The sequence below is a fragment of the Delphinus delphis genome, chromosome 19 (assembly GCF_949987515.2).
Source record: "Delphinus delphis chromosome 19, mDelDel1.2, whole genome shotgun sequence".
NCBI lineage: Eukaryota > Metazoa > Chordata > Mammalia > Artiodactyla > Delphinidae > Delphinus > Delphinus delphis.
In genome coordinates, this window is record NC_082701.1 from 47,999,973 (window position 1) to 48,013,420 (window position 13,448).

Consider the following 13,448-nt stretch of genomic DNA (forward strand, 5'->3'; position numbering starts at 1 on the left):
AGCCCTCATCTGATCCTCACAGCCACCATACTCGGTTATCCCGATTTTGCAGATGAGGATGCTGGCTCAGAGACAGAGGTTAAGTAATCTGCCCAAGGCCATACGGCTAGTAAGTGGCCGAGTGGACTCAATCAAATGGGTCTGTTTCCTCCAGAACCAGGACTCTGAACTACAAACCCTACTGCCTTCAGACCCATGGATCAAAATCCCTCCCAGTCTGTGAGCTTTTAAAAAGCAGTGACCTCATTCCACAAACACACACTGGGACCCTTGCATTACTGGGTGCCATGGACTGAACTGTGTCCCCCTCCCCAAATTCATATGTTGACGCCATAACCCCCAATGTGACTACATTTGGAGCTAGAGCCTTTAGGAGATAATTAAGATCAAAAAGGTAGGGCCCAGGACTTCCCTGGTGGCACACTGATTAAGAAGAATCTGTCTGCCAGTGCAGGGGACACGGGTTCGAGCCCTGGTCGGGGAAGAACCCACATGCCATGGAGCAACTAAGCCCATGCACCACAACTACGGAGCCTGCACTCTAGAGCCCAGAAGCCACGACTACTGAGCCTGCGTGCCACAACTACTGAAGCCGTGCGCCTAGAGCCCGTGCTCCGCAACAAGAGAAGCCACTGCAATGAGAAGCCCGTGCACCGCAACGAAGAGTAGCCCCTGCTCACCGCAGCTAGAGAAAGCTCACGCACAGCAATGAAGACCCAATGCAGACAAAAATAAATAAAATTAAAAAAAAAAAAGGTAGGGCCCTAATCCAATAGGCTTGGTGGCTTGAGAAGAGGAAGAGACATCTCTCTCTCCAAGCGCATGCACCAAGGAAAGGCCATGTGAGCACACAGTGAGATGCTGTCTGCAAGCCAGGAAGAGAGGCCTCGTGCGAACCCAACTACTAGCACCCTGATCCTGGACTTCTACTTTTAGACCATTGAGAAAATCAGTTTCTGTTATTTAAGCCACCCAGTCCGTGGTATTTTGTCATAGCAGCCTGAGCTGATTAAGACACTGGGCTACCTCCTAAAAAATCTCCCAAGTGAAACACAGAATGGTGTGTGTGCACTGGGGAAGGGGGGCAAGCAGGGAAGGGAGCAAGGGAGAGGATCTCCTTCTCCTTTCGTAACGGAGGGCTGGGGCGGGGGTGTTGCACCGGCTCATGGAACCAAGGGTGCAAGGGCTTAGGTCTCTTGCTTGCCCCCAACTCCTTCCCGTCCAACTTACGCTCCTGATGCTCCTTGGGAAACCTCAGCAAAGATCCTAGAACTGACATTAGCACTAGAAGGAAACCTGGAGGTCATCCCACTTGAGCCCTTCATCTGACAGGCAGGAACACTGAGGTCCCAAGAAGCGAAGGGACTCGTTTGGGTTTTTTTTTCAAGTCTGCAGATGAGCTAGAACGAGTCCCCAAGGCTGCGGGCCCAGCCCCAGCCATCACCCCATTTGACCCCCCCCCGCAAAAGACATTCTACCTGAGCAAAACAGTGCCGTCTCCTGCTCAAGGGCCCTCTGACGAACTCTTGCCACTAAGAGGTGACACATTAAACACACGACAGCCCCAGGAAGGGACGGGAAGGCCTCATCACCTCTCCTGTCGATGGTGTGGTCCCTTGCTCTAACCAACACTGGTCCCGAGACAGGGGTGACACAGTCTGAGGTAACACAAAATCTCAACTACTGAAGACTCTGTCATCCAGAGGGGGCCTCTGGAATTGCTCCAACAAAACCAGGTAAGAACCCCGGGTGCCGGGTGCTGACTTTGGTGGGTTAAAGACCACCCATACCCTAGAGTTGTATTTATAGCAGAGCAAAAGCCCACTGCAATGCCTCACAACTATTTGAAATAAGCTTCTGAGCCAGCATTTCCCTGACCGCTCCCAGGAACATCCAAGTTCTGTGAAACGTTCATAGAATTTCATTGTTTTAAAAAAGGCTACAGTATTATTTTTCTTCTAAGATTTATTTTATAAACATGTAAGAAAAGTTCTACATTATTATTGGTCAGACTACACAACAACAGTCTGCCTTGAAGCCAGTATGCTGTTCTCAAGTTCATCAAAGACATTCTGTCCTTTTAGTTCTTCAAAGAAAAAAATGGTTTGACTTCTAATTTACTTATTGTGTAAGATTTAAAAGCAAATACTTGTACATCAACTTATTTGTGCAGCAATTAATTAATCTGTGAAGCCGTCATTTGCTGTTAACTTTAATCCAAATTGCCTGTTAGCATTTCACCGTAACTTTAAAACTGCTCCGCGTGACAGTGGAAAGCCTACTTTAGGCAAAAGAGTTGTTGCCAGGAACGAGTTGTTTCTTTGTGTCTTCTTTGGGCTGCTGTCACTTCCTCACCAATTGGATCAGATGCTAAGAATCGGCCCAGCAGTCGCTCTTTGGGGCCTCTGATCCACCCGCCGGCTTCCTTTCTTGGTCTCCTGGGTGCAGATGAACGCTTTCTAAAAAATATTCTGGATTATCTACATGACTCTCTAGCAAATTCTTTACAAAGCCAGGTAAGCTTCAGCTCAGATACAGCCAGATCATCAAAATTTGAACTTCATGGAGGTCTACTTAATGAGATTCTTTCTTATGCAAGTGCGATTTATGCACTTGTGAACAACCTTCCTCTTTTTTGAATCTGGTAGTCTCCGCTAGAAGCAGACTAGCCTGCAGACAAAGGTGCCAGAGCTGGGTTGGCTTCCCACAATTCATTCATTTGCCAAACACTTTTTAGGCACCATTTACTCTGGACTGGCCTGGTAGGAAGAACAGATAACAACATGAAGAAGCCTGCTCACAGGGGCTGCTAGCAGGGAAAACAAAACACGAAAATAAAGTGTTGTGTGTACAAGGCAGAACCACGAGGACTAGCCTGTAAGAGGATGCCGGGGCTTCAGAGAATGGAGCTGCTCCAGCAGCTGGGGAATTCACACATCCAGCTATGTGTACAGGGGATCTGCCAGGTGCCAGGCACGGCACTCGGACTGGGGAAGCCCATGACCAAGCCAGATGTGGCCCTGCTCTCACGGAGCTCACAGTCTAACAAGAAGACAAAGCAGGAAGACGGAACTGCGATCCAGTGTACCGGTGTGCTGGCTTGAGGGGGTACAGAGATTTGGCATTACATACATATTTCACTTAGGCAAACATTATGGTATTTGTCTGAAAAAGTTAGGGGAAAAAAAAAGTCAAGGAAAACAGTTTTAAGTCATTTGGGCCATTCCATCTGCCACTCCGCTCCCTGAGCAGACAGGCGGGAGGGCCAGAGGTGAGCTTGTGCCCCTGCTGCTCCCGTGGCCTGTCTCAGTTCCCAAGAGCCTCTTCAAAAGCGAACTGCTCGCCTGAGTGTGAGTCTAACAGCTACAAATAAGTGTTGCTTGCATAACACGGCCCTATTTGCAGGCTAACCACTTCTCCTGGTGCTCAGCGAAAGAAACTGTGACCTATTCCTGCACAGGCAGGAACCAGCCGCACTGCACCCTGCGAGAATGGTCTTCAACATGGCGCCTTCCTCAAGGTGTCTGAAAGGAGTTTTGATTACACTCAATTTTTATCCTAGGCATGACTTTATAACCTAAACCTGGAATGTAACAAGACTTCTTCGTGGCAGCACCACGGGACACATAACAGGGCCAATAACCTTGCTCTGGAAGTTGCAGGTAGCTTCCTGGAGAGGTTTGTAAGTCCTTGAGGATGAGGGAGAGGAGAAGGCAAAGCTGAAGTGGGATGAGGAGAGGACCAGGGGGTCACTGGGGGGAGGAACAGCACTGAGCAAAGTCTGGGAGGCTGGTGAGATCAAGATGCCTCCAGGAAACCAGCAGGCAGAAGGTCGGGGAGGATGGGGAGAAGAGGCTAGCGATACTGCCAGAGGCTAGATCTTGACCAGCCTCGTGAGCTGTCAAACGAGTTCAGAATTTATCCCATCGGCAATGGTGATGCTTTTAGGCAGAGGAGTAATAGGAATAACCTTCGTAAGAATGTTCGTCCTGAAGCACATGAAAAGATGCCCAACATCATTAGTCATCAAGGAAATGCAAATCAAAACCATAATGAGATACCAATTCACATCGAAACATAACAAGTCTTGACAAAGATGTGGAAAAACTGGAACCCTCATACGTTGCTGGGGGGAATGGAAAATGGTGCAGCCACTTGGAAAAACAGTCTGGCAGCTCTTCAAAGGTTAAAGATAGAGATACCAGAGGACCCAGCAATTCCACTCCTAGGTATATAACCCAAGAGTAATGAAAACATATGTCCATGTAAAAACTTGTACATGAATTCTCACAGCAGCCTTATTCGTAACAGCCAAAAAGTAGAAACAACCCAGCGGTCCATCAACTGATGAATGGCTAAACAAAATATGGTATACCCATAGGATGGAACGTTACTCAGCAATAAAAAGAAACGAAGTACTGATATATATTACAACATGGATGAACCTCGAAAACATGTTTAGTTAAAGAAACCAGTCACAAACAGCCACAAAGTGTATGATTTCCATTTATATGAAATGTTCAGAACAGATAAATCCATAGACACAAAAAGTAGTTAGTGGTTGCCAGTGGGGAACAGGGGATGGGGTACTGCGAATGGGTACAGGGTTTCTTTTTGATGATGAAAATATTCTCACATTGATTAAGGCAATGGATGCACAACTCTGTGAATATACTAAAAGCCACTGAAATGTACACTTTAAATGGGTGAACTGTATGCTATGTAAATCATCTCTCAATGAAGCTGCTAACAACACCGGAAGTTCATCCCAGCTGCAGTGTGCAGAATGGAGAAGGAGAGACAGGGCAGAGGAACCAGTAAAGAGGCTGCTGCAGGGATGGAGTGGGAGAAGACAGTTTCTGACCTAAGGCGAGGGACTCATGGGGTCAGGCTAGAGGAGGCCAGGGGAGGAGAGGTTCCATTGTGTGCTGGGCTCCACAAGCTCTCCTGGGTAGTTGGCACCTCTCCCAACTTTCCACTCTCCCAGGTGGAGAGTGGAAAACAGAAATGAGGTATCTGTAATTATTATCAAGCAGCAAAACGTATCTAAAATCTCATATGTGTAAAGACTAAACCGACTGTCCATCTTTGCTCCCCAGCTCCCAAGAAAGGGCCTGGGCTTCCAGAACACTCGTAAGACGCTGCAAGATCTGAGTGCTTGAGTGGGCTGGAGAGTGAGAGGCTAAGGCCAATAACTTTGGGAAATAAAACTTAACGTCTTTAAAGGTAATTTTCTGGGCTGTGCGTGTTTGTGAGAACTGCAAGGCTGCTGAAGTAGGCATTTTTCTTGGTCACAACAGTTTTAACTACATACCACCGCCCTTCCTGAAAGCCTTCCTTGATCCCTAGCAAAAGACTGGTGAGGGCTGAAAGGCCATGGGACAAGTGGGCCTGAACTACTGGTGGGAAAGGGTCATGACTGGGAAACACAAGGGAAAGTCTGAGAAGGGGAGTTTTCTGAACACTGCAGAGAGCATGTCAGTGGGGACCCTGACCACGGGGACCTCTTTGTCTCACTAGTGGCCCAGAGACTGGAGTGGGGTGGGGGTAGTCCCGTCCACAACCTCACGCACACCCTCAGTTGTCTCCTTGACACTCCCCGCACCTGCCGCAGACGCTGGTGCTGGCCAGCCCGCTGCAGCCACCGCTCTGAGACAGCAAAACACCATTAAGACGCACCAACGAAGCCAGCGGCTCAGGTACCAGCCCATTCATTTGCTAGAAGGGGAAACTGAGGCCCAGGCCCACGGAGCAGAGCCAGGGGTCGGCGTCTCTGACTCTACAGCCCCTGCACTTCTCACTTGACCAACCGCCCAGACCCTGGCCCCTCCTCAAGAACCTGGTTCCCAGCTGTGTGCTTCATGGGCAAAGAGCTGAGAAACCTCAGAAACCTTAGGTCTCAAGTGGCAGGGAAACCAGAACCAGCTCTTTCCTAGAATCCCACTAGGAAGCTGAAACATATCATGGTTACATGCTCTCATCTTTCTACAGGGAGGGAAAAAGCAGGTTAACCAACAAAATATGGACAACACAGTTCTTGTTGCAACTCTCAAGTCTCCCCGCCCTTCTTTATTAAACAAAGCGTTCGTTCTGCCCTCCACCGCACCGCACTGCAATCAACTAATCATGTGACCATTAGCTCAGGCAGAGCAAAGAGCTCTAGAACCCTGAGCTGCACTGGGTGCTGAACATTCCAGACAGGTGAGGGGCTGTGACATCACACAAGCAACACAGGCTTTATTCTCTTTAACTCCTAAGCTCTACTGAATTGAAGTTAAGACACTATTTTTAAGCCTGCAGAGGAATACAACACTAAATACTTCAAAATAAAAATCAGACAGGAAGACAAAATAACCTACCACCTTCTCATGGTAAAATAATCTGAAAGGAGTTTAGAAATAAATGAACTAAAATTTCTGTAACTATTATCTTATTTGCCAGTTTTGCAGAAGTCTTCAAGTGCCAGAACTTGGAGACAGAAAGAATAAATATCAGTGTTATCACTTCTGAAGTGATAATAAATGACAGGTTCCCATCTCAGGTGGATGGGTTTTTTTCCCTACAGCGGCCAAAAAGCAAGGTAAACTCTATGTACAACAGACAGACTATACAGTTGGGATCATTTAAAAATAATGCGGCTCCCCTCTTTGCCTTCTTCCAAAGTATATAATATATATTTAACAGCACATAAGAAGACACCACTTGAGCTTCCCTCGTAGCCAAAAGGAAATATTTTCACATATAAAAATTAAAAATTTAAACTTTTAAATCATTAATATTTTTTAAACATAATACAGACTTAAAAATTGTTCAACATTAACCCATGACCCCACCCCTAGCACAAAAATCCACCCCAAAGTCACAGTTTTTTGTTCCTAAAAATCCCACAGCACTGAACTTGATCTTCACTGCAAGCTGATTGCTAACAAGGCCCCCTAACAGAAATCCCCAGGGAGGAACGAAGGGCGATCGACGCTGCGGCTCTTATCTACCTGGGCGGCACGGGTGCACCTCTGAGGTCAGGTCCATGAGATTCGGCCCCCACACTAGGATCCTGGAAGGGTGAGCTGGCAGCTTCCCTCATCTTCCCCCTCGAAGGCTGTCCAATAAGCACCTGGGAATTGACTTTTCTTGGAAAAAGGGTGCTGGTAACAGCTGTCAGGGCCAAGGCAATAGTGAGAAGTTCAGTTCTCTGCTCTTTGGATGAACTGTGTAAAACATTTCTTTTAAAAGACACAATGTTAAAAATATTAAGAAAAATGTCTACAAAATCTGGAGGGCTGCCTTTTCCTCAAAGGGTAAAGCTTGTGGGGTGGTGGGAAAAGAAATGAGGGCCCAGAACTATAACTCTGCAGCAAAAGATTAGATAGATGCCCTTCAAAACATGTCACATTCTTAAGATGTCTTGCTGAAGTAGCAAGAGCGGAGGGTGACTGCGTGAGCCAGAACGGGAGGGGCGCCAACTCCCGCATGGGGGGTTCCTACTGTGCACCCCACCCTGCAAAAGAATGTCAGGCTTCAGGGCAGCTGCCTTGGGCCCCAAGGGCATCAGGACTCTGCCTCTGAACCAGAGCTGCTTTCCCGACTAACTTCAATCTGGAGAGATGGTAAGTTATCTAACCGGCTCTTCTTTTGGCGAGACTGTTCTTTCTCCTTAATCAGAGCCCCCCATGCCCTCTGCAGCTCGGAGTCATCTTCCTCTGTGCCGGGCGCCCTGTGATCCGCTTTCTTCGTGTTCTTTTCTTTGGTCTTGGGTGCAGATCCTAAGCGATTCCATAAACTACCTGTTTGGGTGAGAAGGCATTTCAGCTCTAGCAGTCGATGCTGAGAAACAGGGGCACTGGCCAACACCTGACGTGCAGGAAGCACGGGGCGGGGGGCGGGGATGGAGCCAGCGGGGCGGCTGGGGGGTTGTCCGTGGCACCTGCAACCATGGTGCAGCCTTGGGCAGATCCTCTCCTTTCCCCGGCTGCAGTCCCCTGCCTGCAGACTGAGAGAACTGGACCCAACGGGAGATTCTCTCAGCTCGGGGATATGTGCCCCCCGACCCCACCCTACCCCATGCTAGGCACATCAGAATCACCTGGGAGGCTGCTTATACTACACCTGCCCCTGCCTGGTGAGACTCACCATCCCGTCCGTGGACAACTTCATTCTGCCAGGACTGGGCCATTCCCAAATCTTCCCAGCTACAACATTCTGCAAACTGATGGGCCTGCTACACTGTCAACTTTCAGATTCTGCCCACTCTCCATTAATTTTTCAAATATTAATATTTAACAATAGAGAAATACACAGAATTTCATAAGATAGACACTCTGTAAGGCAATTAAAAGTTTTATGTATAAGGGCTTCCCTGGTGGCGCAGTGGTTGAGAGTCCGCCTGCCGATGCAGGGGACACGGGTTCGTGCCCCGGTCCGGGAAGATCCCACATGCTGTGGAGCGGCTGGGCCCGTGAGCCATGGCCACTGAGCCTGAGCATCCGGAGCCTGTGCTCCGCAATGGGAGAGGCCACAAAAGTGAGAGGCCCACGTACCGCAAAAAAAAAAAAAAAAAAAGTTTTATTTATAAAAGCTATAACAATGTGGAAAAATGCCTATGATATGATGATATATGAAAATAATAGTATATTTACATGGGTAAAGACTGGAATAGCATGAAACTAAAAAGTATTTGTGTTAAACAGAAAGAATCAGGGGTGAGTCTTTTTTCCCATTTTCTAAATTTTCCACACTGTTACCATTATGATGATGATGATGATGATGATGACAATGACTATAATGAAAGAGGAAAAATAATTTATTTTTGTCATATGCTATTTCCTGCCTTCTGCTAACAAAGTATTTCTGTGCTACACCGATTGTCTCTGCTCTTACCCAATTCCCTTCCCCATCAGTTTTCAGTGTTACCAACCTGATTTCTTCTCCCGAGTATCAGAGTAGAGGCCTTTAACATCTTGCCTGGGAACACCTAGCCTACTATGTACATCAGAAAAGGGCTCTCTCCGAACGACTGGGTTACTACTAAAAGCCTTTTCCGGAGAATGTGGTCTTTTTCCTAATCGCTGGCGTATATCTAGAAAAAGAAAAAAAGTACTGCCATGACCACGTGCATATGCTTTGCTATCTGTACTGTCAACCTGAGATCTCTGCAGGACCTGGTACCAAATCTCCCCGAGATTTAGACACGCGCTGGACATGGGGCCCAGCACAACCAGGCTTTTAAGAGCCTTCCCTCTACAGAGTCTGGATTCTCTGGGAAAATTCAAATGAGAATCCCCAGGGGCTCGCAGGGGGAAAAAAACCTTAGCTGACTGCTCCAGAAAGGAACTTCTCAGGCAGAATTGTCTGCTTTGTGTTTTCTGTAGTAGGATCAAGCAGAGCAAATAATTCACGAACATTTCGGCTAACAAGAAATACTACAAGCTCCCTGAGGACAGAAGCCGCAATCTCTGAACATGTAAGAAGTTCTCAATAAACTATTACATTGAACAACAGTTGTAATGAGACTGACAAAAAGCAAAGGATCAAGGGAAGATGTCCCAAATCATATTTGTTTTTCCTCCAAGCCCCGCCCCCCCAGAAACCTGCCTGTCCTCCTGGGCTCCCTCTCACAATAACAGCAACCACAAAAACACATTTATTAGCAAGTCCCTGTGCTGGGCTTTCACCCACCTTGCCTATGCTCTCTGAGGACAGCACCCCCATCTTTCAGCCCCTCAGGCCTGGGCCCTTGGCTTCTCTCCCTTTCCTCCCGCAATTCCCAGCGCCGAGTCTTCTTCCTCTCCAAGGCTGACACTGTCATCAGTTCTGCCTCCACTGTCCCTGATCTAGTTCAGGCCCTTGTTACTTACTTAACTCTCTGTCACATGCTACGCCGCCACCAAGTTACCTTTCTAAAATAGATATAAGATCAGGTTACTTCCCACCTCAAAAAAATTAGGTTTGCCAACTGAGATCCTATTTCCTCTCCGAGGCCTCACTCCACAGCCACGTGCTTGGAGAAGCATCCCACAACAGATCTTCCCCCAAAAGATCCACCTCCCCTCTCTGCTCCCACAGCCCACTGCTTACAGTGCCCTATCACAGCACTTACTCCATTCTGCTTCAGGTGGAATTACCTGAATGTGTGCCCTTATGTTTTTCCATCTGAGTTCTATGATTACTTTGCATCCCCTGCAAAGACTTCTAACACTCCCAGCATCTAGCCCTGGCACACAGCAGGCATGGCCAAGTACCCACTATATACGTGTTTGCACATATAAACTAACCAGTTCAAACTCTTAACCATTTATACAACAACCCGAATTAATTTCTATTATCCTTATGTATGAAGTATACCAATGACATACAGAGTAAAATAATTGTTTGGGACAAAAATATTGAAAATGAGTATTGCAAAAGTCTGATTAAATTTCATGTCCTGAAGTGCCAATGCCTAACCCAAAATTTAGAAGTGATGAATCAGGACTACTAAATTGGTCCGTAAATGACAGTGTTTTATCCAAGAACCTATCCCTGTCTGCATTAGCTTTCTGGAACTCAGAATGAAGCCCAGATACACAACTCAACAATACCTGTTTTAGTACTGCTGCCAGGTGGCCGTGGACGTGTGTGTTGACGTTTTTCATCTAACAAATGTCGGACATCTGCAAATTTCTCAGGTGTTAATTTGTTACCAATTCGGTTTTTTATATTGCTTGTAGATAGAGTATCTGCCTTCATGGAGTTCCTTTAAAAAGCGGGGTGGGGGAACAGTAAACCAACTTGAACTGTGGGATAACACTCATACAACAATCTCATACACTCTGGAAAAACAATTTAAGAAACCCAATTAACATGGCCAACGAACATTCACTTACAACACCATAAACCAGTAATTATTTGCTTACAAAAGCCAGGACCAGCCTGCTGTAAAGAGGCTGCTTGGGGTTGAGCAGGCCCGAGTCTTCCGGGGTGGTTTCCGCACACGGCATCTGCAAGCTATCGCAGAGCACGTACCTGCGAGCCCCCTCCTCCTGGGACAAAGGCTAAGTAGAGGCCTGCAGAGGGCTGGAGGCCTCTGCTCACCCAGGCTGTGATCTGGCTATAGTCTAGACACAACGGAGTCTACAACCCCTTTCGTTAAAGGACAGATGTCTCTGCCAAAGACCTCTCCCACCATGTCAGGGGACGAGTTCCATTATTCTGGCAGCATTTGCCACTGGAAAGTTCTCTAAAAACTAAAAATAAGGATGTGAACAAGGCCATACAAACCAACCAGCTTAAAAGTTTTTTCCTCCCTTTTCCCAAACACACCATCAAGAACTCTTAGAGAGCACCCCAGCCTCGAGCCCTCTCTGAGCCATGCATATGCGATCTGCCCTCAGGAATCTGCTCAGCTCCACTGGTCATCAAAGAACGCATATTAAAATAACTGTATTTTTTCGTCCATGAATAGCAAAAATCAGAGTGATAATACCTAAGGTTGGTGAATTATGTAGGCAACAGGTGGTAATTTGAGTAAAACCTTTTTGGAAGGAAATTTAGCAACATCACATTTTAAAACATGTGCCTTGACTTATGCAGTAACTAGAATTTATCTAGTTGTTGCAACAGTAAGAAAACAGAAATCCAGGGAATCCCCTGGCATCCCAGTGGTTAGGGCACTGCCCTTTCACTGCCGAGGGCCCAGGTTTGATCGCTGGTTGGGGAACTAAGATCCTGTGAGCCGCATGGCGCAGCCAAGGGAAAAAAAAACAGAACAGAAATCTCCATCAATAAGGGACTGGTTAAGTAAACAACGACACTTTCACACAATGGACTACATACACTTGAAAAATTAGCAGACGTCTACACTACATTAAATGGAAAAAGCGTATGTCAAAACAATGTAAACAGTATAACTTAATTTTTGTACAAAGATATCTATAATTTCTCTGTGTGTTATGTATACACATAAAACTAGCAGGAAAGTAATTCACCCAATTGCTAACAGTCGTTCTCTTAGAAGAGGAGATTACAGGTGACTTCACTTTCTATATCGTTACAGCTTTTATAACAAGGATCACCTCTTGTACATTAAGAGGAAAAATCAGATGCTTTTATTCAAATTCTACAAAGGACTGAAATTAGAAAAGATAAAAGTGGATATAAAATTAAGAGGCATTAAGAAGAAGTTAGTAACTGGTATTAAGAAGAACTTAGTAATTTTTTAAATCAAATTAAAAGCTAGCACTGATAAAAAGAAAAAAATATTTTTACCTGATATTTTTCAGCTGAGATTCCACTTCGTCTGCATACATCGTCATTTTCATGCTCTTCTTTGGCGAAGGGGTGGAAATCATTTTCAGTTCGAGATCATAGTCCATTTCATCCGAGTCTGAGCCGCTGGCACTGGACCGCCTAGACATGCTCCGCTCCCGGGTCTGCTTGAGGGCTGGGAGCTCCTCGTGGTACTCCACCACCACCCTGTCATCAGCATCCATGTCCTGGTCCGCCTCTTCCTCCTCCTCCTCTTCCTCCTCCTCGATGGGTTCCTCAGGAACATTCACTAGTCCTAAGGAATTTAACCAAAAAACATTAGGAAAAGCCCTAAAACTAACAAATCCAATTTTCTATTCTACGTCAGTGACCTTTTTAAAAGATGGGATTCCCATCCTTAGAGTTTATTGGGGCATTATGTATAATAGGGCTAATCTGGTTACCATTCTGATCCCGACAACAAAGAATGTCTAGGTAAAGTATGAACGAGCAGCCTGATGCCATATTACAGAGTTATCTAAAAATACAGACCCTCATCATTATTCACAGATTCTGTATTTGTGAATTTGCCAATTTTATTTGTAACTCCAGAATCAAAACCCATGGCGCTTTCGTGGTCATTTGTGGACATGCATAGGAGCAGCAAAAAATTTGAGGCACCAGCCATGCATGTTCCCAGCTGCGGGCAAGCAAAGCCACATCTTCTTTGTTTTATCTCTCACACTGTAAACAAGTGTCCTTTTTGCAGTCCAGCGAGTGCTAATTTTTAACACTTTTGTGGCTTTTATTGGTGATTCCCTTGTTTAAAATAGCCTCTGAGCATAGTTCCAAAGCTGTCTAGTGTTCCTAAACGCAATGAGGCTGTGATGTGCCATACGGAGAAAATACGTGTGTTAGATAAGCTTTGTTCGGGCATGAGTTACACTGCTGCTGGCCTCGAGTCCAATGTTAATGAATCAACGGTATGTAGTAAATGAGGTGTCTTTAAGCAGAAACACACATCAAACAAAGTTATATACTGATCAGTTGACAAAAATGGTGTGATTAGGGCTTCCCCGGTGGCGCAGTGGTTGAGAGTATGCCTGCAGATGCAGGGGACGTGGGTTCGTGCCCCGGTCCGGGAAGATCCCACATGCTGTGGAGCGGCTTGGCCCGTGAGCCATGGGTGCTGAGCCTGCGCATCCGGAGTCTGTGCTCCACAACGG

General features: G+C 46.3%; 1 protein-coding gene across 1 annotated transcript in view; it reads right to left on the minus strand.

Annotated features, from left to right (window-relative positions):
- Window positions 1-1,442: 1,442 nt before the first annotated feature.
- Window positions 1,443-13,448, minus strand: part of NCBP3 (nuclear cap binding subunit 3) — a 32,311-nt gene continuing 20,305 nt past the window's right edge. The window contains exons 10-14 of the mRNA XM_059998216.1: window positions 12,244-12,538; window positions 10,578-10,732; window positions 8,915-9,076; window positions 7,622-7,784; window positions 1,443-7,155 (exon numbers count right to left, since the gene is read on the minus strand). Of these exons, the coding sequence (XP_059854199.1) occupies window positions 7,047-7,155; window positions 7,622-7,784; window positions 8,915-9,076; window positions 10,578-10,732; window positions 12,244-12,538 (884 nt within the window). The 3' untranslated portion in view covers window positions 1,443-7,046. The remainder of the gene's footprint in view (window positions 7,156-7,621; window positions 7,785-8,914; window positions 9,077-10,577; window positions 10,733-12,243; window positions 12,539-13,448) is intronic.